This window comes from Paroedura picta, chromosome 8 (assembly GCF_049243985.1).
Source record: "Paroedura picta isolate Pp20150507F chromosome 8, Ppicta_v3.0, whole genome shotgun sequence".
Taxonomy (NCBI): domain Eukaryota; kingdom Metazoa; phylum Chordata; class Lepidosauria; order Squamata; family Gekkonidae; genus Paroedura; species Paroedura picta.
The window spans coordinates 64963843-64990571 of record NC_135376.1 but is presented as its reverse complement, the minus strand read 5'-3'; the positions used below and the strand labels follow the sequence as shown (position 1 = coordinate 64990571).

At 45.2% G+C, this 26729-nt stretch overlaps 2 protein-coding genes across 5 annotated transcripts in view; both read right to left on the bottom strand.

Moving 5' to 3' along the window:
* The window catches only part of LOC143842655 (uncharacterized), a 501692-nt gene that overhangs the window by 321115 nt on the left and 153848 nt on the right, over nt 1-26729 (bottom strand). The gene's annotated exons all lie outside the window — the stretch shown is intronic.
* Nucleotides 18834-19969, bottom strand: LOC143842727 (uncharacterized). The gene is made up of 5 exons (XM_077347890.1): nt 19915-19969; nt 19456-19548; nt 19251-19334; nt 19096-19164; nt 18834-18964 (listed from the first exon to the last, which is right to left on the bottom strand). Exons 1-5 carry the CDS (start codon nt 19967-19969, stop codon nt 18834-18836), a joined length of 432 nt encoding a protein of 143 aa, XP_077204005.1.

Below are 26729 nucleotides of genomic sequence, written 5' to 3'. Positions count from 1 at the left end.
TCCAAACTGGGCCACCACCTGCACAAAGCAGCATTGCATGCTTAATGAGCACAGCACATGTTCAAAAAATTCAAGCAGCCACTTTGGACAGTTAGCAGCCTCATTGAAATGAGATGCTTAGCTCAAACAAAACCGCACAAGTAAGCCTTTTCTTCAGCGTCCTATTTCAATCAGGAAACCAATCCCTCCCCTCCCCAGGCTCCACCCACAAAATCTTCAGGTATTTCCCAATCTGGAGCTGGCAACGGCACAAAGTCCCCAGTACCTATTACCAAGCTCATACAATTACTTAGGTTTTTACTTCCTGCATATTACATTACCCGCACTGCCTGCAATTGCATCTGTATAACTATTTTCTCTTATTCCTCTTTGTCAACACACAGTTGGACCCTTCCTGGTTTCTCCAGTGCCCTGATGTTTAATCAGTTAAAACACTCAGAAGTCATTTGGACACTTTTGCCTCCAGCAGCCCCTTTTCAAGAAGCAATCTGTGCCACTTTCATAGAACACACAGAAAAATAGCCATTTAGAGTTAACTTTGATTCTCCACCCCCACCATTTGTTTCCAAAAGAAGGCTACCCACCACAGCTTAATCACTGTATTTATGCCCTACTTTGAAAGAGATTGTTCACTGCTGAAAGCAAAGGCGGCTCAAGTGAAATTGCAAGAGGAAATAAAAGAATGACTATGAAATTAACATGATTTTGAACAAGCTGACAACCTACCAAGCAAACAGCTGATCCCCTCAGAAATTAACCCGGACCAGACGGGTTTGTTTGTGTGTGTGTGTGTGTGTGTGTGTGTGTGTGTGTGTGTGTGTGTGTGTGTGGAGCGACAGCATCTAAAAGAAGTTGGCTAAATGATGAGTGGGGTTGGGGGAGGAAGGATGCATAGCAAATGTAATCCAAATCAGCTGCACAGAATGGAACTGAAATGTTTTGGGAGATCTGGTGTAAGTCATGTGTGAAGAGGACACTGAAGCAAACAGAGCAGAATGAAAGTAGGCCTGTCTTTTTTTCGGTTTAACACACCTCATAAAGTAGCTTTGACTGCCCCAAGGAATTTGGTAAACAACAAAAACAAAAATAGTGATTATGTTGCTTTAAACAAACACAAGTGTTTTGGCTCACTTCCTTCTCTGGAGACAACAACCTAATAACTATCCTGTTGATTTCTACATTTATGCCAACATTAATCCTTACTAGCAAGCAATTTCCTTCCCCCCCAGCTCATCCTTCCATCAGCACCTTCCTTCACATTTTTATCCCACCATTACTTTCAGAACAGCTTAAACTGTCTTTCTTCTTCCTTTTTCATCCTCATTAGGGTCATGTGAGGTAGGTTGAATTGAGATAATCAGTGTTCCAAGGCTGCTCTATGAGCTCCCTCCACTCTGGAATATTCTCTTGTGTGACTCACACAGGGCACAAGATCTATTTTCCCCTATTTTCTCATGCTTCTTTTGTGAACTGCAGGTCATTGATTCAGTGGCTTTCACAGAAGTCTTGCCCTGTTTCCTCTCCTCTGTCACTTAACTCTGCAGTTATTACATTAATTCACCTCTTCTGTCCTTACTTCATGACTCATTTGTCCTCTACTAATAAATCCCTCTTCCTTCTCACCCCTCACGCTCTTTCATACCTCCATTCATTGTTTCATGAAACGGAATGCCTTGGAAGCTGGGGCGATACTGTCCATTATACCTTTCTTCAACTATCTTCTGAGCAACTCCCAGGGTGTTTCCGCACAAGGACCAATGTTGCCAATTGGTCCCACAAAGCAGAAATGTTATTTTTAAAAGTGCAATCTCGGCGTTCCACATACCTGCTTTTTTAGTGGAATCCAGTAGCGTTTCATTCGTTTCCCACAGCTTTCCGGTCTCGCAAAAATCGCTAGACAGGAAGCAATTTTTTCTGTGCTTTGTCCCGCCCCTGGCCATCAATCAAACGAACAGCCAATGGGTGGTTGTTATCATGCTCCGGGAAAGTCCCATTTCCTTTAAGCACAGTTTTAAAAAAAATGTTGCAACAAATATGCGTTAATTTGTTGCAACGGAGAGACCCATCTAGCTGGCAGCTGGCATGTGAGCTGCCGATTCAACGTTACCACGCTCCCCCGAGTGAAAAGAAAAATCCCCCCCCGAACGGGCGCAATTTTCGGCCAAAAATAAAGGGAACTTGCAAACGGGGCTTTGTTGTGCTTGGGGACTAAGGGGAGCTTTAAAGACTTCTGTGAAGGGACTGTAGCCGGAGAAGCCTCACTGGGTGAATGAAGGCTCGCTGGTTCATTGCTTTCTGCTTGCTCCGAGAAAAAAAAATGGCAATCGCTTGGCCGGAAGTTCGGAGGAAAGAGCCAGGGGGAGGGAGTTTGTTGGAACTGCAACAATGGGAATGCACAGGTCTTTTTTGCTAGTGTTACAGATTGTTTGCAAGAGTGCAGCGCTTTTCGGAGGGTGAATCCACTTTTTCCCCATTTCCCTTTAAGCTCTACAACGAACCACTTTTTGCGGGACTCTTTCAGGAGTGTGGCAGATTGTGTGCGACATCTTGCGGAACTGCAAATTAGTAGCGTTTATAATTTGCAAGCTTTCTGCTACATTAAAGTCATGCGGAATGGCCCCCATAATTAACTCTAGGAAACTGCAGCATCTTTTGTGTACCTTTAATGCTCTACTACTTCCCTCTTTGCTCTCACTCACACCTTTGCCTCTTTCTTCAACTACTAACACTGAAACTATGCAGTCCTATTTCTCCCATCATCTCCAACACCTTTAAAATACTTCCTTCAATCGTCTTCTCTGTCTTTCTCACTTGGTGAGTTGGCTGACTTACTGATTTTGTCCAATCCTTTCAAATACATCTTGCTTACCAACATCTAATGGCTATCTCTTCCATCATTCTGCCTCTTTTCCATCAAGCAGCCAATCCTTGTTTCCTTCTCTACATCATTCAAACACATCACTGTTTCCCTATTGTCAAAAGCCCATCCTTTTACTTCTCCACCTCTTCTATTAGACATCAACAATCCAGATGCTACCCTGAATCCACCCTCCCACAATAACTGGTGATATTCTTACTGTCAAAGTCAACGGTCTGAACTCTGCCCTCACTTCATAAAACTTTCTTCTGCATTTGATGTGTCTGATCAGTACTGCTCTTTGATTGCCTCCATAGCTTAAGTTTTGTTGTGAGACTCTTCTGAGATTATCTTCCAGCTTGTCTAATTGTTCATACAGTATTTTCAGAGGGAAATTTCTTCTGCTGCTGTTTTCCCTCAGTCTATTTCCCCCACCTTTGGTTGTCACACATCAAATAGTTAACTCCAAAGGGAAAGACCAATATTCTGGACATGTGTGTGCGTGCGTGTCATCAAGTCACAGCTGATTTATGGTGACCCGGTAAGGTAAGAGGTGGTTTGCATTTACCAGCTTCTGCATAACCACCCTGGAATTCCTTGGTGGTCTTTCATCCAAATAATAACCGGAGCCAACTCTGATGAGCACAGGCTAGCCTGGACCATTCAGGTGAGGGCTTGTGTATTAATGGTGTTATGTAAATTTTTAAAAAGTTGTAATTCATTGAGAAGAGAAATGGAAAAGGAGATTGTACTTCAACAAAGTTTCCTTTCTATGGCTGTGTAGAAATATGTCCTCTTTCACTCTGTTGATGAGGGAGGGCTGGTATATAAATATAAGAAAATAAATAAAGAAATAGCATTGTCTATCTCCATACCAAAAGATAATGATGTTTTGAAAAGCTACAGCTCTGCTCCTCAAGCTTTGTTCCACTAGAAAACACAGATATCAGGGGGAAATGAACAGACAGATATGAACTAAATTTGCAGCCTTTTTCATTGTACTTCCTCTTTCTTCTCCCTGTTTTCAAAACCATCTCTAGTTCTCAGTGGGAGCTGATATTGACACACTTGGGAAGCACAAAGCATAGGGAAGAGCAATTACTGAAGTGGGGGAAATGATGTACTCGAGACTTAACCTGTGTTGTACTGTTCCATTAGTTGTTTCCCATGCTGTAGTAACTCCCCTTAGAAATACACCGTCTATTTTTACCTGAAATGCTTTTGTTGCTTTCAAAGTGAACTACAGAGCCAATGACTAAGGCTGCTACAGAATGAAAGAGTATACGAGCAGGTGCTAGGTGGCTAAATGCCCTGCTGCTCCATTAATGACTGTAGGAAAGACTCACAGGACAGATGAACTGACAACACTGGAGAGAAAAGGAACCCTGTCAGCCAACCCGTTCATGTAATCCCTTGCACTTGAATGATGCATGCATAGAATGCATAGCATTGCTAATGCTTGAAACATAAGGTTGCCAACATCTAGGTGGGGTCTGGGTGGGGTCTGCCAGCAAATGTTGGCAGGGGCTCATGGGAATTATAGTCCATGGACATCTGGAGGACCACAGGTTGACTACCCCTGCTCTAGACTACAGGATGTCAGAATCCCCCATGATGATTGTGATTGGTCCATTTATTGCCCTGCCTTGTCAGCCTGTGATACATCCCAGTTCCTGAGCTGCTTGGTACCCCAAGGACAAATATGCTTTCGGTTCCCATAGCCTAGCTCATCCTCCCGAGCCTCCCGTATTGCTCATGCCTTTGTAGTTTAGATTGCAGGAAATGTTTCACCTTCCCAAGGGAGGGGGGAATGAGGTGTGCTTGGGTTTATCAGAGAGTCTTTCTCAAGCTTCACCATTCCTGCCTATGCCTTTGTAATGATGTCTATGTCTCGGAATAAAGGAACTTGCTTTTAAAGAAGTTTTCCGGTTCATGCCAATGAGCACTCTTACACAAAAATCAGTTTCCCTGGGGGCGGGGGGGGAATGGCTGCTTTGGAGGGTTGGTTCTGTGGCATTATACACTTCAATGATCTTCTTCAGCCTCCACATTCTCATCTCTAGGTATTTCCTAACCCAGAGCTGGGAACCCTATTGAGGCAAGCAGCTGCACCCAGTTTCTGCAATGGAGAGCTAGAAGACTAGACTGGATTATGAAGATAACCTATGAAGATAGGTTGAGGGACTTGGGAATGTTCAGCCTGGAGAAAAGGAGGTTGAGAGGGGAGATGATAGCCCTCTAAGTATTTGAAAGGTTGTCACTTGGAGGAGGGCAGGATGCTGTTTCTGTTGGCTGCAGAGGAGAGGACACGCAGTAATGGGTTTAAACTTCAAGTACAACGATATAGGCTAGATATCAGGAAAAAAATGTTCACAGTCAGAGTAGTTCACTAAAGCCTAAAGCCACCACTGTGAGAGATTGGTTGCTTATATTGATTGACTACCCAAGAAGCAGGAGGAAACCAGTGGGTTGTCCACGCTTCCAGCTTTTCCACCACCTCATCAGGAAGCAAAAAGCTGCAACAAGATGGTGGGATAAGGCGGGAGGAGTCTTCTGTCAGGAAGCGATCAATTTTAACACTACACATTAATAAGTGGGGAGAGACCAGTCAGACCTGCTACTCCCAGGATAGGCAGGAAGACTACTGGAGCAGGGTGCCTCCCACCATGCAGGACAGGAAGTTGAAAATTAGTCCTGCCTCCCAGTTAAGGTGGTGAAAAACACCCACTGAGGCATCCTCCTGAATATCAAGGGAGAACGGTCTTATAGTTCACTACTACTTTAGAAACTGAATGTCATTACCCACTGTACCTTCAAGCAAAGAAATTATTGAGCCTGATGTTATATACACTTTTAAATTCTCTGGTGTTTAGACCTCCAAAGGCTAAATAACATGGAGAATTTACATTTGTGGGGATTTATCAAGCTGTGGACCACAATAGAAGTATACCCCAGATAAAATTTTATCGGGAAGAGAAAACTTGTGAAGGTTTGGCATTTTAACAAGCAAACTAAGCAGGGTAACAAATTAATGCTTAAAATGACAGATGTTATCTCATAAAAACCTCACTGTGAATTTCTTTTTACATCTCCTGCTCTGTTCTGCACATGTTTTAGGAATGTGTTATCTTCTGGCTCGCCAGGACTCTTTTTTCTCTATAAGTGGCTTCACTTGTCTACTGGCTAAAGAATTCAAATATTCAATTAGACGTTTAGTTTACAGATGAAACCATAACCACAAGAAACTACCAAAGTATTACCTTTTCCCCAGGAAAATAGGAAGTGCATATTTTGAATCCTGTTTCCTCCTCAAACTCAATATATTCTTCCCCCCCACACACTATTTTTATTATCTCACCTGATAATCTTATCTGTTTTTAATTAATGTATAAATACTCCCCCACCTTTCCTTTGTGGCTCATAATAATTTAGAAACTCACATTTAAAATATACAGACTATAATAAAAGTAATGGGAGCTACTATAGGAAAAGTACACAGACACTGGCGCCATACAGGCTATCCTGAGTGGAGAAAGGGCCAATAAGTGGCAACCTGAGAACCAGAGGTGGTGCACACGGCCAAAGTGGCAGAGATGGGTCCTAGGCCATCAAGGGATTCAGAGGTCATAAGCAGCACTTTGAATTGAATTGAGGAACAAGCTGGGAGCCAAAGTAACTGTATTAAAATAGGCCAGATGGGCAGGGCCGGATTTACATGAAAAGAGGCCCTAGACTATTCCACTTATGTGGCCCTTTCACCTCCCATTTTTAAATTACATGAGAGATAATACATGAGAGATTACATGTATTACACGAGAGATAATAAAATACATCATTGCTGTGATATATATCAATGTGTTAAATGAAACATGTTGTGACTGGTACTAATTTTTATTAAAAAATGTGGAATATAGGCCCCTCTTGATCTTGAGGCCCTAGGCTGAAGCCTAGTTAAGCCTATAGGAAAATCCGGCCATGCAGATGGGTTCCTGTTAGCTGGCTCCTGGTGAACTGTGGGGATCAGTTGTTTACTTGGTAGGTTGCCTACTTTGTTTTCAAGGGCAGGTCAACACAAAGTCCATTACAGTAATCTAGCCATGGATTGACGTGGCCATGTCAACTGATTCTCAAAATGAAGAGAGCTGGAAAATCAAGACTCTGGTCAGCTTACCAACCAGCTTTTCAAACAGCAAGGTGAAAGCTGTGCCCCTGAAAATTTGTTTTGATTCCGTATTATAATTTCAGAAAGGGCATAATTATAATTTGCATTTAATTCTGGGAATGCTTTTATTTTAAAGATTAATTGGGAGAAAATGTCTGATTCCATTAATGTCAGTTTTTGGTGGGGGGATGACAGGTTTTCTTAAGTGGCTGTTTTTTTTTTCACCAAATGACACCAGACTTTCAGCAAACTTAGTCCTCCCCCTGTACTAAAGGCTCCCCTAAGGATGGTAGTCCTTAGGATGGACCTGGGGAGCCCCTGGAATTATAGCTCATCTCTGGAGTAAAGAGATCAGTTCCCCTTGTAGAAAAAAGCTGGAGGGTAGTTTCCATAGCATTATTCTCCACTGCCTCCAAATCCCACCCACTCTTAGCTATGTCCCCAAAGTCTCCAGGCATTCCCAAATCCAGAGCTAGCAACCCTAATCCCTCCCCAAGTGTCAAGTAAATTTGACAAAGGAATCCAATTTTGTAGATGACTAGCATCCAGCCAATTGCCTTCTGTCCCCTCCTCCTTCCACTTCCCTCCAAGGCTAAGAGGCTGCTGATCACTGCCGCGTGAGAGCTGCCCCTGCTGGTGAATTCCATAACAGCTGCCTGCAACCTTTCCAGGCCCTGGAGGGGGAGGCTGTCCACAGAGTTCTTCCATTCCCCCCCCCCAATCTAGCGCCCGTTGTATTTCTGAATGCAACGGGCTTGGCCCCTAATGCTAAATAATGCAGTTGTAGTCCACTTCAGCGACCCTTTGCCAGTGGATTTTGCCATTTATTGCCCTCCAAGACGTCTTCTTCTGACAGAAATTCTTCCTCCCTTCATTTTGCCATTCTCTCCCTGCAATTTCCGGCCAAGGGAAAAAGATGCCATTAGAGAGGGTCAATGGTCCGCGGTCTCCAAGCCCCAAAACAAAAAAACTGCTCCGAAGTGACGAAAAAACAGGTGGGGGAGAAGAATAGGGCAGAAGGAAGGAACAGGTGAAGAAAGGTGGGTAGGAAAGGAGGATAAAGTTGAAAAGTTTTAGAAAGCCTGCTAGCACACAAAAAGGCTGCTCCCTCTGGTTCAGAGGCAGGAAAGAACTGGAGCAGAGAGGCATGCCCTCACAGGAAGTAGGAGGAAGAAGGGGGGGGGGATGTGTTAACTTGCCTCCCTGAACCGAGGGATGAAAACAACCCAAGATGTCTTCCGCCATAGAATTTCACTGTGCAATCTATAGGCTGCAAACTCCAAGCAAATTACATGCAAATCCTTCAAAGTCGTTCAAGGCTTTTTGACAGCTAGCAATAAATGAACAGTTGGAGGAAAGCTGATGCACAAAATACCCTGATTGACCAAGGCCTGTTCTCTTTCGCATCAGTTTGGCTGGGAGCTCCCACACACACATGCACACCTCCCCAGGCAAGCTGCAGAGTATAAGCCACTTTACACAATTCCAGATTTTTCCTTTAATTATCAGATTAAAATTACATTTTGGAAAACTGTTGGGAAATCTTCCACGGTGTTGGATATTGCTGAACTGACTGGATTATGGTAAATCAGACATGCATCATATTAGTAATGACTGCATACACCTAAGAAGTTCAGTTCCATATTCAACCCCAACATTACTTTCCTGATGAAGGAAGCTTTGACTCTCACAAGCTTATTCCACTATCACCCCCACCCCAAATCTCACTGATCTTTGAAGTGTTACTGGCCTCATATCTAACGTTAATTATAATCTATATTTCCCCATATAGCAGCAGCACTGGTATGAGCCTTGAAATCCCTTACCTTTGAAGAGCTGAGGCCTTTAAATGAGAGAGTAACTGACCCACCTCTCACAGAATTGGATTGGCAGAAGGAAGCTTGTAGAACATGGTGACTTTTTTCAAAATATAAAAAGGACACAATTATGACTGACATTTTCTTCATTTAAAGTTCTAAAAAATTCACAGGGAAATGCAAACAGGCAGTATGGGATTTGTGGTGTTATGATTATCAGCTGGGAGTAGTTGAAGGATTTGTGGGGCCCATAGCACAAGTTTAAGGATTCATGGGGCCCTTGCAGACTACAATTGTGGCAGAAGAAGACAGATTGTGAGTGGAGGGGTCCCGTACCATGGAAAGGGGTAACACTCCAAGTATCCTTAAAGGGGGATAAGGGTGGAGAAGAGAGGCTATGGCACTAATTCATGTGGCTATGGCTTGGTGCAGGGCCCCTGGGAATGCAGGGCTCATAGCACATGCTACATGAATATTCCAGCATTGCTAACAACATTAACTGAAAGCAGTCTGGTAAACAGACAAGCTGGTATTGACTGACTGAACTTATAAGAGCCAGCTTGGTGTAGTGGTTAAGAGCAGCACATTCTAATCCAGAGAACCAGGCTTGATTCCCTGCTCCAATATGATTCAAAAATGGAATTCCACATGCATATAAAGTCAAATCAAATATTCATTTGTTCTTCTAGTAGTCAATTCTCATTAGAACACAATCAGACCGGTTACCAGATTACTCAGTTCCCCATTTTCCCTGTCTTCTTCAGTGATTGTGCGACTACAAAATATAAGTATATAAATTAAAATTAATTTCTAAGGTCCTTAACATATATGTAATCCAGTATATAAACCAGCATTTACCATCTCAATGTACCTTCCAATATTTTTGAGTTGTAGCGTATCTGTTATCACCTTGGCTCTCAGCTCATCAAATTCTGGAGGCCTTACTATATCATGAACCCTCCCAGTCCAGGGGCAGATTCCTTGTGCGGAATCAGTCTTCTTATTCTTCTAAGCTGGCAGCTACTCAGCATCTCTACTTTTCATAGCCTCTTCCCCCCCCCCCCAATTCCAATCAGTCATTCCAATATCTAGCCTTCAGCTATACTGTCCTTCTGTGATCAGAGCTTCAGTAACAGAAGCCAGAGAGGTCATGGGCCCCTTTCTTCCTAACTAATCTCACCAAATTGCTGACAAAAGTTTTGTCACCGTTACTATCTCTACAAAATCCCTCAGTGCACCACAATATAGATAGCTATTGAACAAACTGCCTGCAATATTTTATATGTTTCCCCCCATCCTCCTCCTCTGTGGATACCTTATTAGACACATAAATTGCAAAGCAGGCAGTTAACTAACTGCCAAGTTAAAAGAAGATCAAACTGTGACTCGTGAAGCAAACTAACCATGATCCATGACACTGTGTAATGATGAACTCAATGAGTACAACGTGGTTTCTACTGAAAGCAGCCTTCTCTCCCCCACCCACCCACACAACATACAACTAGACTGCTATCAAAACAAGGGGAGGAAGCTTCATAATGTGCCCTTAATGCAATACAATATTTTGTGTCATATAAATGTTGCTTTTTAAAATCTTGAAACTACTTTCAATGAAGAAGTCGTTGGGACAAAAAGCAGACATCCTATCCATTTGGGGCCTCTATATAATTGTGAAACAGCCTTGGGGGACAAATGGTCTGGCCTCTCCAGGGCCAATCAGGGTGCAGCCAGCTGCACCCTGATTGGCCCTGCCCCTACAGCTCCTTCCATCCCTGTCCGAATTGGAATAGGACCAATCAGGGTGCAGCCATGTGCACCCTGATTGGCCCTGCCCCTACAGCTCCCGCCCTCACTCACTGAGCCCTCACTGAGCCCCTTTGCCTCACAGACGTGCCTGGCTGTTACAGAGCACTTCCCAGCGGCCTGGAAAGCACACCCAGGACCCTGCAAAGGCCCCGGGTGTGCTTTCCAGGCCGCCAGAAAGCACTCAGGCCAAAGGGGGGAGAGGGAGCGCTTCCCGGCAGCTTGGAAAGCACACTTGGAGCCTCACAGAGGTGCCGGGTGTGCTTCCAGGCCGCCAGGAAACACTCAGGCCATGGGGGGGAAAACATTTCCTGGCGGCCTGGAAAGCACACCCGGGGCCTCACAGAGGCCCCAGGTGTGCTTGCCAGGCTGCCGGGAAGCGCTCCCTCACACACACACCAACCCTCCGCCCCCCCTCAAAAGGAAGGTCCCTAAGGCTCCCCTGCGTTGCTCTTGGAAAGGCCTCCTTCCCTCAGCCAGGGCCTGTCAGAGGTTCCTTCGCAGCAGGCCTGAGGGGGGGGAGCACTCTGCAGCCTCCTGCCAGCTCTGTCAGGGTTCTGAGGCAATTTGCAGTTAGGCAGTTAGAACAGCCTTGGGGCGAAAAGGGCTGGTGCAACCTGTCCAAGCCTCTGTTCTCATCCCCCTTGGCAGCCCTGCTGACCTCCTCTCCCTGCGGTGGTCAGGAGCAGACTGGCAGCCAGACTGGGCTGGGTGAATGGAATTTTGGTCTGTCCTGGTGAGGGGCCAATATGAAGGCGCTTTGAGTGCCTCCCTATTGGCTGCTTGGCTCTACTGTGGCTTCGCGGCTCCTGATTGGGCCCTCTGAGTTTTTATCCTGGACAGGGCCCGCCCTAACTCCTCCCCAGGTGGCCTTACCCTTTTATTTAACCGCAGGAGCGGCTTTTTTAATGCTATTAATTTTTAACTCTTACTATTGTTATTGTCTATTGTTGCACACCACTCTGAGCCAACTTGCTGGGAGGGTGGTATATAAATCAAATAAATAAATAAATACTTTTGCAAGCCACTGTAGTTACCTGAGCATCATTTGGGGGCAAGTGTGCATAAAACTAGGAAGGAGGGTAGACTGCTGCTGCTCCTGTTGGAACTCTGGGTTTACACCAACCTCCCCTTCCACACCGCCTGCTGCTGCTCTTGTACCTAATCCCAAATACTTCAAAATGCCCATTTGTGAGGTTCTCCTTCATGTAGCCCCTCTCTCAATATCCAGTACAAGCAGGGACTATATCTCTTGCTGACATATATGCTGCCATTATCTTTGCAGAAAGATGCTTTGACTAGCTTCCCAGTCACAATTCTCTCAGAAGTCTCTCAGCCCCACCTACCTCATAAGGTGCCTGTGTTGGGGAGAGGAAGTGAAAGATATTGTAAGCTGCTTTGAGGAAAATTTACGCAGAATATAACTGCTACTACAGAACATAGGGGCTTGTTTGGTTTCTCCTGTAGTGCGGTTAAGACCGCATTGCACAAGAAGCTGGCCCCAGGATTTGCCCCAGGATCTACTGTGGCTACCAAATTGTTCCCTGCAACACGGCAGCTTCTGGGACTGGCTTTTCCTGCAGCCCGATTTAAACTAGGCTGTATAAGAAGCCAGACCAAACTGAGCTGGTGGGAAGAGTCTGCCCCCCCTGGCACAGCTGATCCTCAGGCTGTCTTTGGCAGTTCCTTTAAATTTGAAATGGACTGCAGTAGAACTCTGCCAAACAGCCAAGAGGCAAGATTTAGCAGTAAATTCCGGACATATCCAGAATTTTCTCAGGGTATTTTCTCAATACCAATAAAGTATTTTTTGGGTATATGTTCAGCTCAATTAGATTCAAATGGCCTCTACATAAGGATAACACACAAATTTGTGAAGTGTTCCATTAAAAGAAGAAGGTACACAACAGAGATGTCATGTTTTTATTTTGTTTCTGTATGCTATCTCTTTATACATTTGTTGAACTGATATTGATCATACAAGAGGACTGCATCCCATTACTGCATCTATGGAATACCACATTACACTGGCACTACAAGGATATTTTGCAGCACTTCAGGAAGATAACCCTGTCCAAATGGCTGTCCCAGTGTATTTAGAAGCATGACAGCTTCAGTGCTTGCAGCCAACAATGGCCATAAAGTGTATTTTTCCCCACTGAAGCTATTACCATATAATACTTGCATCATGTTGTTCACATTAGCTTCCTATTAAATGCCGTAGAATGCTTTTAAGCTGGCTTTTATTATTGTTGTACTGTGACACACATTAATCTAGCATTCCAGTTCACAACATCTAGTCTCTGTCTTAACAACAACAACAATTTGCTTAGATAAGGGATTTGATTCCCTTCCTTCTGCGGTTTACTTTTTATTAGGAATGACACAGGAACAAAGCTGAGATGCAGGAACAAACCTGAGATACCATATTGATACAATAAGGGTTAAAGGACAGGTTTGTAAAATACAACTAGCCACTCACATCAGATATGTCACTATCATGTCATACAAAACCTGGAAACGGTTTGAAGGCACAAGATGTACCAGTCATAGCTAAAAGCTAAGCAGGTACAACTAGTTAGTTTCTGGATGAAAATGTATTCCTGTTGCCTTGAGATTTCTGTAGAAAAGGTTGTTAAGAAAATAACTACACTTTCAATGTGTTTTTTAATATAATAAAAAACACATTTTCATTTTAAAAAATTAATATAACTACAGTATAACTACTATGCAGGGTGGCCAGGGAGGCGGTGGCAGCAGGGCTGTCGGCGGTGCTGAAGGGCAGCGGCACAGGCGGGGCCCAGAGTGGGTTGGGGGCGGCGGCAGCGGAGGCAGTGGCCTCAGCCCCAGCTCCCCCCCCAGCTGCCGGAAAACAGCAGCACCACCAGCATGTGTGGTAAGAGATGGGCATGGGGCAGCGGCTCCTCTTTACCAGGAAGCCATGGGGCATCCTCGGGCGGCGGTGGGCAGCTCTCTGGGTGATGCAGCCAATGGGGGGGGGACTTTCCATTGTCCCTTGGCCTGTGAGGGCATCTCACCATGTTGCAGACACAGGGAGAGGTCTTCACGGGCCAAGGGGCAGCTCTCCCAATGGTGTAGCCGGTGGCAGGAGGGGAGTTGCCCCTAGGCCCGCAAATGCCGCACCAATACAGGAAGCTGCCCGGGGGGGGGGGGCTTCCCCTTTCCCTTACCGCTTCTGCCCTTTTCAAAGCCCATTTTTTACAGGGATGTCAGGGAAATGGGAAATGAGATAATAAAACTAACACCAAAGTTTTCTTCCAGCGTTTGCTCATCTACCATTCAGTCTAGTGCTACCAAGCCCAGCCTTGTCAATCAAGGAAGACATTGGGAAGTCAGAAACTGATTTTCTATACTCCTACGTCACCTGTCTGTGCTCTGCTGCAACAGCACCCAACAAATTGTTAGGGGCAATGATGAAAAGAGCAGATGGAGGGGATAAAATAAATACAGTATATGAAAACAGGTAAGGTTCCAAAGGAAAACAATGAAAACAAATACAGATTTTGAAAAATACCAATAGACCCAAAAGGTAGGCAAATGGAACACATCCTTATATATTATGAGATACTACAGTAAACAGAACTGGGAAGGAGTCAGGGTTAGTCAATCATTTATTCACAGTCATTGACCAATAGTGTGGGAAGAAGTCAATCGGCACAACATCCACAAACCTTTTTCCATCATGGATTTCCACCCAATAATGAATGCAGAAAAAATGTTGAGTGGAACGTGTCCAAAGGAGAGTTTTGGAGCTTAGCCCAGTGCAACCCACTACAAATTCAATAAGGTACAACAGCTCATGTTTCACTTGTCAGTATTTGAATTGCAGGGAAAGGAGACAAAAGAAAGAGGAAGAGAAAAGGCTATATTATTTCAACTGGAAAATAAGAACCTTGTTAATTGTTGCCAATTACCTTGACAGCTCAGTGGTAACCTAGGCAAAGCACAACATGGCTTCAAAAGTAGAGAGTGAACAAGAACCAAAAGTTGAAAAGACAAAAATATTTTACTGAAGAAAAATCCCAGCAGAACTGATGGCTGGCAAGGAGATTTTAATTGCTTTTGTAAGAAAACCTAATCCACAGAGAAAGACTTCTGCTTTAAATCCATTTGCCAAAACTTGACATCAAAACTGCCTCTAGACAATGCTTTTGCATTGTGCCAATTTATATATATTTTAAAAGTTTAGCTTTCAGCAGCATCATTACTTCTATTTATCTCACTTCTAGAAGAGTGCAAGATTATATTGTGAACAATGCAGCTTTCTTTGGGTGACATAAATTACATTCTAGGATTGGGAAAATTAACCACTGCATATTCATTAAACAAAGGCAGACAAAAAGGGAGCATGTCACAAAAAATATGTGGAGTTTTTACCACCAGCTGTTTCTACTTTCTGTTTTCAAGTATACAGGGTTCAAAATGCAGTGTAAAAATGTACTGGGTTGTATCCCTACTGAGTAATTTCGGGGTTCTAATGCACTGATTTAGCTCATCACATCATTGATGAACTACATAGCATTGATGTGTTGCCCACAATTATCTACCAATCATATCATAGCACATTACAGGAAATCACTTGGGAAGACTGGATGTAGCCTTAGTGGCACAGTTTATTTATTTTTATTTCTTCAATTTCTTACCTGCCACTCTCAAATGACTCATGGCGAGTTACAAAGTCCGTATAAAACCCCCAATAAATGCATTTTGATAAATAATAAAATAAATCCTAAACAGAGTTCCACTCTTATAAGACTGTGCTGTCAGTGAACTATTTTTATTGTAGTTTCTGAAGCTTTGCTATGAAATTATGAGTGATGTCTTTCTTAAATACTGTGGGGCCTGGAACTCTTGATAACAGGAGAAGAATATTGTTTCCCTCATTTTTCTTACTCAATATGGCTCTTATGCTCATATCACCCTAAACACCACTGATATTGATTTTCTACACAGACGGCAACATCTGCTTAATTTGATCTAGCTCCAATTCTCTGTCACAATAATTAGTTGACCTGCTTCTGGGGAAAGTGTTTGAATATTCTAATCAGAACTGAGGGATCAGTCAAAGCACAAAGCTGGTGATTTCATTAGCCTGGAATAAGAACATTTGCACTAAAGAGGTAAACTGGGTGATATTAAATGGTATTAGACCCTGAAGCCTCTTAGCGCAAGCTGCAAACTTTTGCTGGCATGCATACTTCAAGGGGCTTTTTGCACGGCTTCAAAATCGCACAATGGTTGCCAATTGGTAACGCTATTGATTTGCCATAACGCACGACGTCGTACACAATCTGCAACACTCCTGAAACCAATCAGCAAAAAGCGCTTCGTTGTAGCGCTTTTAGGGGAATCGCAAAAAGTGGATTCACCCTCCAGATAGCGATACACTCCTGCAACCAATCTGCAACACTAGCGCTAAAGACCTGTGCGTTAACATTGTTGCGGGTTCTTCGAAGTCCCTCTTCCTGAGCCTGTCCTCCAAACTTCCGGCGAACTGTTCGCCATTTTTTTTTCTCGGACCGAGCACAGATCAACGAGGCAACGAGACGGCGCCTGGCTTTCCAGCACGACCAATTTCGGGAATTTTGCCCGGACAGCACAATAGTATTTCAAAAGCACAGTAGCACACACCGTCACGCAAAACATGCCCCAAAGCTTAAAACCCCGTCTACCATCGGCCAGACCTAGCGGAGTAAACGTGCAGGGAGCATTTTAAAAAACTTTCCCCTGAGCGTTGCAACGAACATTCGCCGACCGCAGTCCTGTACAGCTTTGAGGGGTTCAACAGATATGATGCGATGCGATATCATGAGGGGCGGTTTATGTGTAGTGGGTGTTTGTGTGGTTCCGGGTGCGTGGTTGTGCTGGGGTGCGGACAACCCTTTCCATCGGCGGCTAGACCTCCGGCTAGCGGAGTCGCCGTCCCACGTTCATTTTAAAAAACTTTCCCCTGAGCGTGCCAACGAATTTTCACCAGTCAAAAGTCATGTTTGGTTGATTTAAGCTTTGGCTGGCGAATATTGTTGGGGAACTGTCGAGTACTGCTGAACTTGCTCTGGGCGGACACCGGCATGCGTTTGTGTAATGGCGGACATTTCAGTAAAATGGCTCCTGCTGCATGTCCGTACTGCTCTTCCCGCGTGTAAACGCATCAGCGCATGCGAGAAGTCAAACAATAAGAGCGCCAATCTGGCCAGTAGGGGCAGATCCTGTTCCCGCCCGAGGAGTTTTGAACGTGACATGTGACCTCGTGTGGCCAATGAACGTGTCCCCGACTGCCCACCACCAATCAGGAGCCGGCTAGTCCTTTTGTCTTTGTGTGCGGGAAGGTATATGATCCGTTGCACCCTGCACCTCGCACCTCCATTTTGCTTAGCCACTAGTGAAGGCAGTATGGAATCCGGTTCACAGTCGTCGTCCGTCCAGGCAACCGGCAGGGGACCAACATGGAGGGACGACGAGATCTGCAGTACTTTAGCCACTACTTTGGGAGCATGCTGTGTGGTTCAGGTTGTATGCTTGCTCCTTTTTCACTATTGTCTGCTGTTGTCCACAGAGACACAGATGCCAGGGACGGAGCCCCGCGAGTCTCCAGCAGCAGAGGATGTGGAGAGCGATTCGGGGGCATCTACAAACCTTGGTAAGTATTTTTGACAATCATGGGGGGGGGGTGCTGTGTAAACTGCTTTGTGGTTTTCTGTTTGTGCAGGGGGCAGCAGCCCTGCTAGGAGAAAGAAGAGAGTCCCTCTACATTGCTGGTGTAGGTTTTGAAGCTTGCTTTGCCACCATTTGGTCCTAAATCATGTTTTGCTCTTTTTTGCAGATTTCATACCCGGCACGCAGGAGGAGGAAGAGCGTGGGGTGCCTAGACCTCCTGCCCAACGCAGGCGGCTAGATATTCAAGAGGGTGAGCATGCATGAACTGTTTCCTTCTAACCATAACTGAAGGACAATGTCACAAACCACTAACCATGTGCTCCCTAGCCATTGTTCAGAGTCTTGCTGTTAAAACAGGCAAACAAAAAAGCCCACCATGGGCACCATGGTCGGTGTTGGTTGTATCAATGGTACTAACAGTTCTGTTTCTCATTTTTACCAACAGAGGTTCTTTCGGAAGATGAGGAACCACCCCCAGGTCCTGCCAGCCCACCACCTAGAGGCGCGCTCCCGGCAGAGGAGAGACTCATGAGGGAACGTGCCAGGCTCAGGCGCGTCTCCCTCTTGACGAGCGTGGGACAGAGCCTCCTGGAGCACTGCCAGGAGGAGACACGGTGTGCTGCAGCCGCAGGCCAGGCCATGCTCGCCCTCCAGGCCCAGGAGGGGAAAAATTGAGGGCACTCATCAGGGACTCTAACCAATCCCTACGTGAAAGCGTGGAGGAGGTTAGACAAATTTGCAGACTTATGGAGAGGGCGGTCGCGGTCATGGAGACGGCCAACCCTCCACAAATAACCGTCCACGTCCCCCCCCCACCCACACCAACTCCACCACCTCCAGCACCCACCCCACCAACCCCGTCTCAGAATGCCTCCACACAAACACGAAGGAGGACTGTTCTCGGTAAGAGAATAATAAAACCGGCGGACAAGTTCTCCCCCTCATAGTTTGGGCCAGTTTGTCTTCGTAAGTTTATCTGTGCTTGTTGTTGTTTGAAAAATAAAGTTTATATTTTTGACTCTGTCTCTGTGTACCCTACTGTGGAATTAGGAGGGCCGAAAGCGGCCTCTCTAGTGAGTGTGTTTATTCTGGATCTGTTGTGTGGGTTGTAGGTTGGAGGGGTGTCAGTTCAAGGAGTTTTTGGAGTGTGGGGTGAAAGGTGTGCGAGTGTAAGGTGTCACACTGGAGTATTTTTCAGAAAATTTGCAATAACATTTTATTTTCAAAAACATTTTAACAGGGGAAAAACATTAGGGAATGTAACTTGGAGCCCCACCAGCACCCCCACCCCCCACCCCCCTGGAAAACCAAGTTTTTTAAACAAATGTATATATTTAATAGGGGAAAAACATTAGGGAATGTAACTTGGAGCCCCACCAGCACCCCCACCCCCCACCCCCCTGGAAAACCAACTTTTTAAAACAAATGTATATATTTAACAGGGGAAAACCATTAGGGGATGTAACTTGGACCCCCCCACCACCCCCCACCCCAAAACACACACAGAAAACAAAACTCAAGTCCCACTGCTCCCCTCACCAGCCCCTTTCCCTCCAGCCTCTGCCATCTCCCTCATTCTTCTGCCCAACCGGGTCACTGTGCCCCTGACTTTACGGCGGAACAGGTCTTCGTCCTCCTTCTTCTTCACTGTGTGGGAAGGAAAAACAGGTACACATTAGTGCCACAGATATTTCTTAATCTGGAGTTTACATGGATACATTTTTTAGTGCCCTCAGCCAAAGTATGCGGAGAGTTGGGCGGTGGGGGACATAACCTACCTTCTTCCTCCTCCCTCTGCTGCCTCTGCCTCTCCAGCTCGCCTCTAACTTCAGCCACTTCTGCCTGCCCTGCAAATGTGTTAAAAACAAATGATAAGCCATATATATAGGCTAAAGTGACACAACCCACACCCAAGCAGAGGTGCAGTACTCACAGTCCCTCCGTTGTTGCTCTACGAGCCCCTCCAAGGATGCCAGCCTGGCCTCCATGCTTCGCATCCTTGCCTCAATTGTTTCTGCTATAGAAGTAAAATAAAATGAATTCAATCACACTTCTAATAAAAGCTTCACAGCAGGCTCCCTTATGGCTTCATGGGGGTACACACACATGGGTCTCCCTTAAAGAATTATAACTCTCACCTGCAGCCTGTGATGAGGTGGAAGGCCCCTCTTCCTCCTCTCCCTCACGCTCAGCTGCTTTGGCCACTGCGAGCTTGACAGGAGATTGCGTGGCTGGGCAAAGTAAAAGAGAATTCATAAGTAAAAGCACGCATACAAAACATAATACACAGCCAATGGCCACACCACAATCAGAGCCAAAGTGCATAGCAAAAGTGGTTTGACAGTACTGGCTGGCTATGTCAGCAGGAGTTGACAGCATCTTAATGCTTTCTCAAATATAACGGAAACAGTCGGGGAAAGAGGCATCTAGACATTCAATGCATGCTTTAGGGTGAAATATAACAAGGGCAGCACTCACCCATATGTCGCCTCATCTCCAGGGGGACCATCAGATCGTGGAAGACCGTTCTTCCACTGGGCTGCGGGACCCCCCCCCCCCACACTGCTCTATGCTGTTCAGGAAGTCGAGCTTTATACGTTTGAATTTTGTCCGGACCTGCTCCCAGGTCCGGATGTAGCCCCTCTCATTCATCCTCGCTGCCAACACCATGTAAGCACCCTTGGTGTGGCAGTGGGTGCTGGCCATAAGGCGGCCAACGCTTTTGGACTGGAGAACCAGCTCCAAAAGTGCCTCAGCCTCGGCGCGCTGCCAGAAGGAGCCCTTCCGTGGCTTCGGCATCGTTGGAATGACGAATCTGCGTTGCTCCGATCGGCCACCCCAATTTTAAATGTATCAAAGGTGCCCACCAATGAAATTAGTCCTTGGAACATAAGTGGATTGATCCTCCTGTTTGACAGGGGTCGCCAATACTTCCTGGCTACCCGCCTCCCCAACCTTTCCCTGTTCAGCGCTTCCGTATTGTGTTTGTCAATTTCAGCGGGGAGTTAGCATTTAGGTCTGTCAAAGTGCTTTTGGACCAGAGAATCCCCGTTTTTTTGCTGGCTAAAAAGACAAACCGCACAAGACAAGGTTAAACAAAGAACATAAAACTTTATTTAACACCAGAGTAGAAAACACGATCAAACACGTCTCCTATTTCTGTATAGGTGAGTGGCTATAGCGTCCCGAACCTTGTACCCCTCCGCATAGATCCTTTTTTTCCTGGCTTCAGGGATGTCTAGTGTATCCTCAAGGACTAGAGGTTCTGGTTCAGCCACAGGGAAGGGGATGTTATGTCCCTTGTCCTCGCAGATGTTGTGCAAAATGACACATGCGATGACCAAAGGAGTGACATTGTCTATGTGCACATGGAGTCGTGACATCAAGCAACGGAACCGAGACTTCAAACGTCCAAAGGCACGCTCCACGACATTCCTTGCCCGGGAGTGACTGAGGTTGTAGTAGCTCTGCACGTCTGTCCTTGGACGCTTATAGGGAGTCATGAGCCAGGGGCGTAATGGGTAGGCTCCATCCCCGAGCACCAACGCCGGCACACGCACGCCCTCAATGGTGGCGGTGGGGTTTCCTGGAACAAAGACCCCTTCGTCCATGGTTTTCCTGAGGTTCGATTCCCTGAAAACAAGGGCATCATGCCTCCTCCCACTCCACCCCACCTCGGCATCTATAAACCGTCTGGAGAAGTCCACAGTTCCTTGCAGGAGAACAGAACAAAAGTCCTTCCTGTTCCCGTACTCCTTTATGCTTCCCCCGGGTGCACGGATAGGGATGTGGCTTCCATCGACGGCCGCAAAACAATGCGGGAATCCAAGCCTGGCAAACCCATCCATACTCTGGAATAAGGGAAAGAAAAGAATAGAAACCATGGCATGTCAGCGTGGGGTGCATCGCGTATTCGTTGCTCACCTGTCAAACAAGAAAAAAAATTTAAAGGGCAAAGGGGATAGAATGACACTCACCGCTCCAAGCCGGTCTCTGAGGCACACCACTTTGCTGTACAATTCAGCCTCCATGGCGAGGCAGAACTCCAGCAGGATCTCGCCAACCGTTGTGACTCCTAATCCGAATTGCTGGGCTACTGTCCTGAAGTACTGCGGGGTGGCCAAGTACCACAAGGCGGCTGCCACCCTTTTTTCCACTGGAACAGGGCGCCGCATGACAGTCACTTGCCTTTCCATGCGGCCACGGAGAGCATCCACGAGTTCAAAAAATGTTCCCCTCGACATTCTGAAGTTGGCAATCCAGTGGTCATCATCCCAGCGAGACCATACAAAATTTTCCCACCAGTCAGAGGATCTTTCGTCGACCCAGAACTGTCTGGGGAACCGGACCTCTGCCAGAGCTTGCCAGCGTTTCTTAGCCGCCATGGTTGCCCTTAGAGAACGTCTTCTACTGGTGGTCGTCATTCTGGCCATACGTTGTCGGTAGTCCTCGATAGCAGCCTTCCTCTGCGACACGGTGGTATGGATACACTGGACTACCGCAAGCATTTGATCCAACAATTGATAAATAATCCTCTCCATTGCAACGTTAACCTGTGCTGCGGCCAGTAGGCTATGCAAACAAAAGAGTGAGGCCGACCACGTGTCTGCCTAGGTGCATATAAGCAGGTAATCTGTGGGCGTGTACTGTGGGCGGGGATTAACCAATCAAACATATCAATGCATCAACCTTTGGTTCATAGAAAACAATATAAAACCCGTTCCGAGGGCGCCAATGATTTGACGATGAAGCGTTACTACGGGGTTTTCGGGGGTTTTTTTTTAAAAAGGGGAACCCCACCAATTTCGGCTTCTGGGTTGAGGTCAAAGGTGTCCCTGCAGTTTGATTGACGGGCACGGGAGGCCAGAAGCGCTAAAAAGGGACCTCCTTTGTAGCGATAAGACAGAGACCGGAAGCCTGTGGGTTACGAAAGTGACGAGAAGTGAAAGTGCCAAATTCCGCAAAAACCGCAGCTGTGCGTTACGGGCACAGCTAGTTACATTTCGCTAGTTAAAGTAGCGATTTCACAAACAGCAACCAAATAGCCACTTTGAGCTCTGTGCGAAATGGCCCCAAGTCTATTGGATAAAAGTGTGTTTTGTTGACTAATGCAAAAGGACAATTCTATGAAACCATCCTGAATTGCTTTTTTTGTGGGGAGGGGGGGAGAATATTAACGAAGATATACTAGCTTGATAGACTATACAGAGTATTTTTAAAAGGAAACTTTAAATGCCTAGTAGTACTTAGGGCAGGAGAAGTACTAAACTTTCAGCAAGATAGTTACACAACAGTAAATGCTTCTGGAAGTATCTCTCCTTATAACTTCAAAAAATATGCCCTGTCTGAAACTGACCAATAAGGAGAGCACAATATGGTTGGTGGAACAGTAGCCTCCCAGGGGCAGGAGGAGGGTGTGATAAAGTCCTACAGAATCATTGTGTTTGTGAAGTAAGTGATGAAGGAAGCAAAAACAATGCAGGAAGCAAAAGAAAGCTTGATGCCCCTGTGAAGTGAAAGTGAGCTGGTATGCAGTAAGGGAAAAATACACCTGATGGGAATGCATGACAGAAGCAAACAAAAACACCAGTGCATAAAAGGCTGAAATTGTCTTCTTTTCTCTAGCTGCTTCTGATCAAGTTTGTATTGGAGGGTGGATTCTTCAGTTTGACATAGCTATATATTCTCAGGTTACACATCAGCTCAATTCTGCAGTTTTAGACTTCTTAGAGTTGTAACACCATTCCTATTCCATTTGGCTTGTGCAATTCTTGGGTTTTACACTGGCGTAGATTCTCAGATTTTATTTTCTTTTTTGGGTACATTATTTTCCATACAGGAATCAGTGGAGGATGACAGGGGACACCTTGTTCAGGAACCCATAGATCCGATTCACTTTAAATTTTGGTCTCATTTAAAGAACAGGCGCCATCCCCTCCAGCCTCCTGAAAATATTCCCTATAGGTAAAAATGGATGTGAAAAAGATTCGAATCTTGGGAGACGGGAAAATCTACTCCAAATATTAAGAACCTAGGGAATTGGGGATACCAATATTTTTCAGCTCCCTGAGATCCAGAAAATACTGATTTTTTTAAGCTGCACATCCCTAGTTTAGACACTAGCATGGCATACTTATACCAATTAAACTGTTAAGTATGGCAGGACCCCTGCCTCTCTTCCACAACCAGTGATACCTCTTAATAGTCTAGGCTTGGGCCAAAGCCAAACGCTATTAAAGTCTGCCAAGCCAGGTCAGACTCCATCTTAAGAGCTTGCTCTTAGCCACAGGTTCAGAATGGCAGCTTCTTCCTGAAACATGTATTGCTTTCTTCCTTCTTCCCCACCCCATTGTATTGCTGATTCAATGACCTGGTTCAAGTCTGTTTGCCCAGGGACTCCGAGGCAAACCTCTTTGTCTTACAAATACGCATGCTTGGTGCATTTGCCAGGGGAAATCTCTCCCACAACCTCAGCAGCTAGAACTATTGAGACATGATGATTCCCTTTCTTAGACCCATTAACTCCTTTGTCTAAGCTATCAATGGCCATCTCTAGACCTGGCCAGGACATTGCCCAACATCTTGCTCCATGGAAAATTCCATCATGTGCTCACCTGGGTTACATCACATAGCCCCCTCCCCCAAACTTATATAAACAGTGGCCTCACAAAGCTACCTCATGCTTTCCAATTCGGGACCCACTGGAGGCTCCCTTCATGCTGGTTCATGCTGTAGCTCTCTGCCTATCTACTCTTCAAGACCAGTAATTATACTGAAACCTCTATTCCCACTCTATTTGTCCCTATACGACTGCTTGCTAGAGTGCTAGATATATTTTGCCTAATATTTTCCCTCTAATAAAGATTGTTATTATTTTTACTATATGCCTCTTGTCTGCCTTGAGTTCTTAAGGGTGTAATCAACACATAGACATTGGCACACAATCCATTTCGCTACATTGCCACCTCTCGCTAAGGTCATTCCCCACTGCTGAATATACACATGTTGCGGGACACGTGTATAAGTACATTTCTGGTAACAAAACAGCTTTGAACAGGTTGTTCATATCTCCTTCAAGATTTCCTAGGAATACTGGGTATTCCGTATGTTCACTATTTGAATGCAGTTTCTAAACTTAAAGATGCTAGGCAGGTTAATTTCCTCCTACAGGCAGATTATATCTGTTTTTTAACAAAGGGCATATGTAAAATTATCCTACCACCTTTTGACATATTTGGATAACAGATAAATATAATAATTTTAAATCTAAACGCTCACCTTTAGCAAAAGTATACAGGCAATGCATGTTACATTTTAAAAGTTAAAATAAATGTCAAATGAATGGAACGAAATAAAACAACAATAAAGCATAATAAATCTGTGATTATCATGGAAAGAATTCTCATCTCTAAGGATGCCTCCTGTCCCCTCAGTCATTTCTGGTGAACAGCAGAAGATGAACCATAACAAGCCACCACAAATTGCACCAAAATTCATGGAAGTTCATTAGCTGATTCATGTCAGTCTCTATCCACCAGTATATGAGAATTTTCCAGACTGCTGGTTTTACATTCCTAACCTGGTACCTTTCATCTATAAAATGATGTGTATACCACACACATATCACCTTAACCTCTGACTCTCACAGTGATTGCTGTTCACCAGTGATGCCTCTTGATCTTGTCATGAGGATTAAATGATAAAAACCCAAGGAAGATTTTTTTTAAAGACTGCCATTCTCCAAGAATTCTGTGACCACAAGCAGAACAACAAGCTTCAGAATGATGAATCTCCCAGAAAGAATGCTATACCTTTTCATATTAGTTAAGCAGACATCATGATTTAAGCAAAACACAGGGTTATTTCAGCTGTGTAATATGTATTTTAGTGTCTGCTTTATGAATCAAACATAATCTCTGTTTCTAAATTCCAGCTAACAGCTACAACCAATTTAGAATTTTTAAAAAATTCACAGAAATTGGCTGCCATCCAGAAAAAAACTTGAGTACAAGCAGTAATGAACTTGTACTGAACTTCTTCCAGCTATTACCTTGATGCCAAGGGCTTGGCAGGGGGATTCTGCAAAGTAAAGGGGTAGAAGAACCCCAGTGGATCATGTCTGACCAGCCTGTACAGAATATAAATGAAAATTACAGCAATGCATCATCATCATCATCACCATCCATCTCTACTTTCCTCAAGTGGGCTCAGGCCAGGTTACAAAATAGTTAAAATATTCACAATCAAAATTTAAAACAGCATATAATTAAGACTCCCAAACAAAATCCCCATCCATCCACCCTGCCCTACTCCAGCCATTTTTCATCTGGCCTACAGCCAAGAAAAAAGGGAGGAACCTGGAGAGGAGAGGTGGATGGTCCACATGATATTGGCATCAGCCATAGGTCTGGTGGAAGAGTGCCATCTTATAGGCCCTGTGGAACTGCGATAGCTCCACCAACTCCATCAGGGCCCCAATCACAGACAGCCACTCATTCCACCAGGCCCTGGCCTTGATCAAGGCCAGGCAGATCTTGTTGGGGCCAAGGATTACCAATAATTTGGCACTTGATGAACACAGTGCTTTCCGGGGGGCATATTGAACGAGATGGTCCCACAGATAGCTGCAGGAAGGACAACTAGTTTTGGAATAAAACAAATCCATTAAGGAGAAGTACCTAACTAGGAGAACCAATGCTCTTGCAGTTAAAAAAAGGCTTCAAACTTCATTCACGATAAATAAATAAAATAAAAATTGTATGAAAGGGGACCTTTTGGTGGGAAACTGCCAAATGATTACCATTTGCAAGCATATTTGTTGGTTTCACAACCCTGATAGATGCTTCACTGACACAATTTTCCTTTGAGAACCTGTCTCCTGTTGTCCCATGAGACTCTGTGATGATGTCATAGAAGGTAAATATTAATGCTCTCTGAATCAGTAACTGGCACCAAGGGGCAGGCATGGGGAGGAAGTGTTTGGAGGACATTTTGTCCTATTTGCTGGTGTTCCCAGCTATTGCACTGACCATATTTCTTTATTAAAAATCAGCAGCCAGCTTGGTGCCGTGGTTAAGAGCAGCAGCCTCTAATCTGGCGAGCCTGGTGTGATTCCCCACTCCTCTTCCATGTGCAGCCAGCTGAGTGATCTTGGGCTAGTCACAATCCTGTCAGTTCTCTGTTCCCACAGAGCGGTCCTGTCAGAGATCTCTCAGCCCCAACTACCGCACTGCAATAGCTCCATCAGCATTATCAGCCTGCTGTGGGGAGAGGATGACAAGGTGATTGTAAAAGCGGAGTGGGGGGGTATAAAAACCAACCCTTCTACTCCTGCAGTCAGTGGTCATGGCAGCAGAAGTACTGGGGAATTATATCAGAGGACAGAAGTAGGACTGCCTGCCAGTGGATGTGT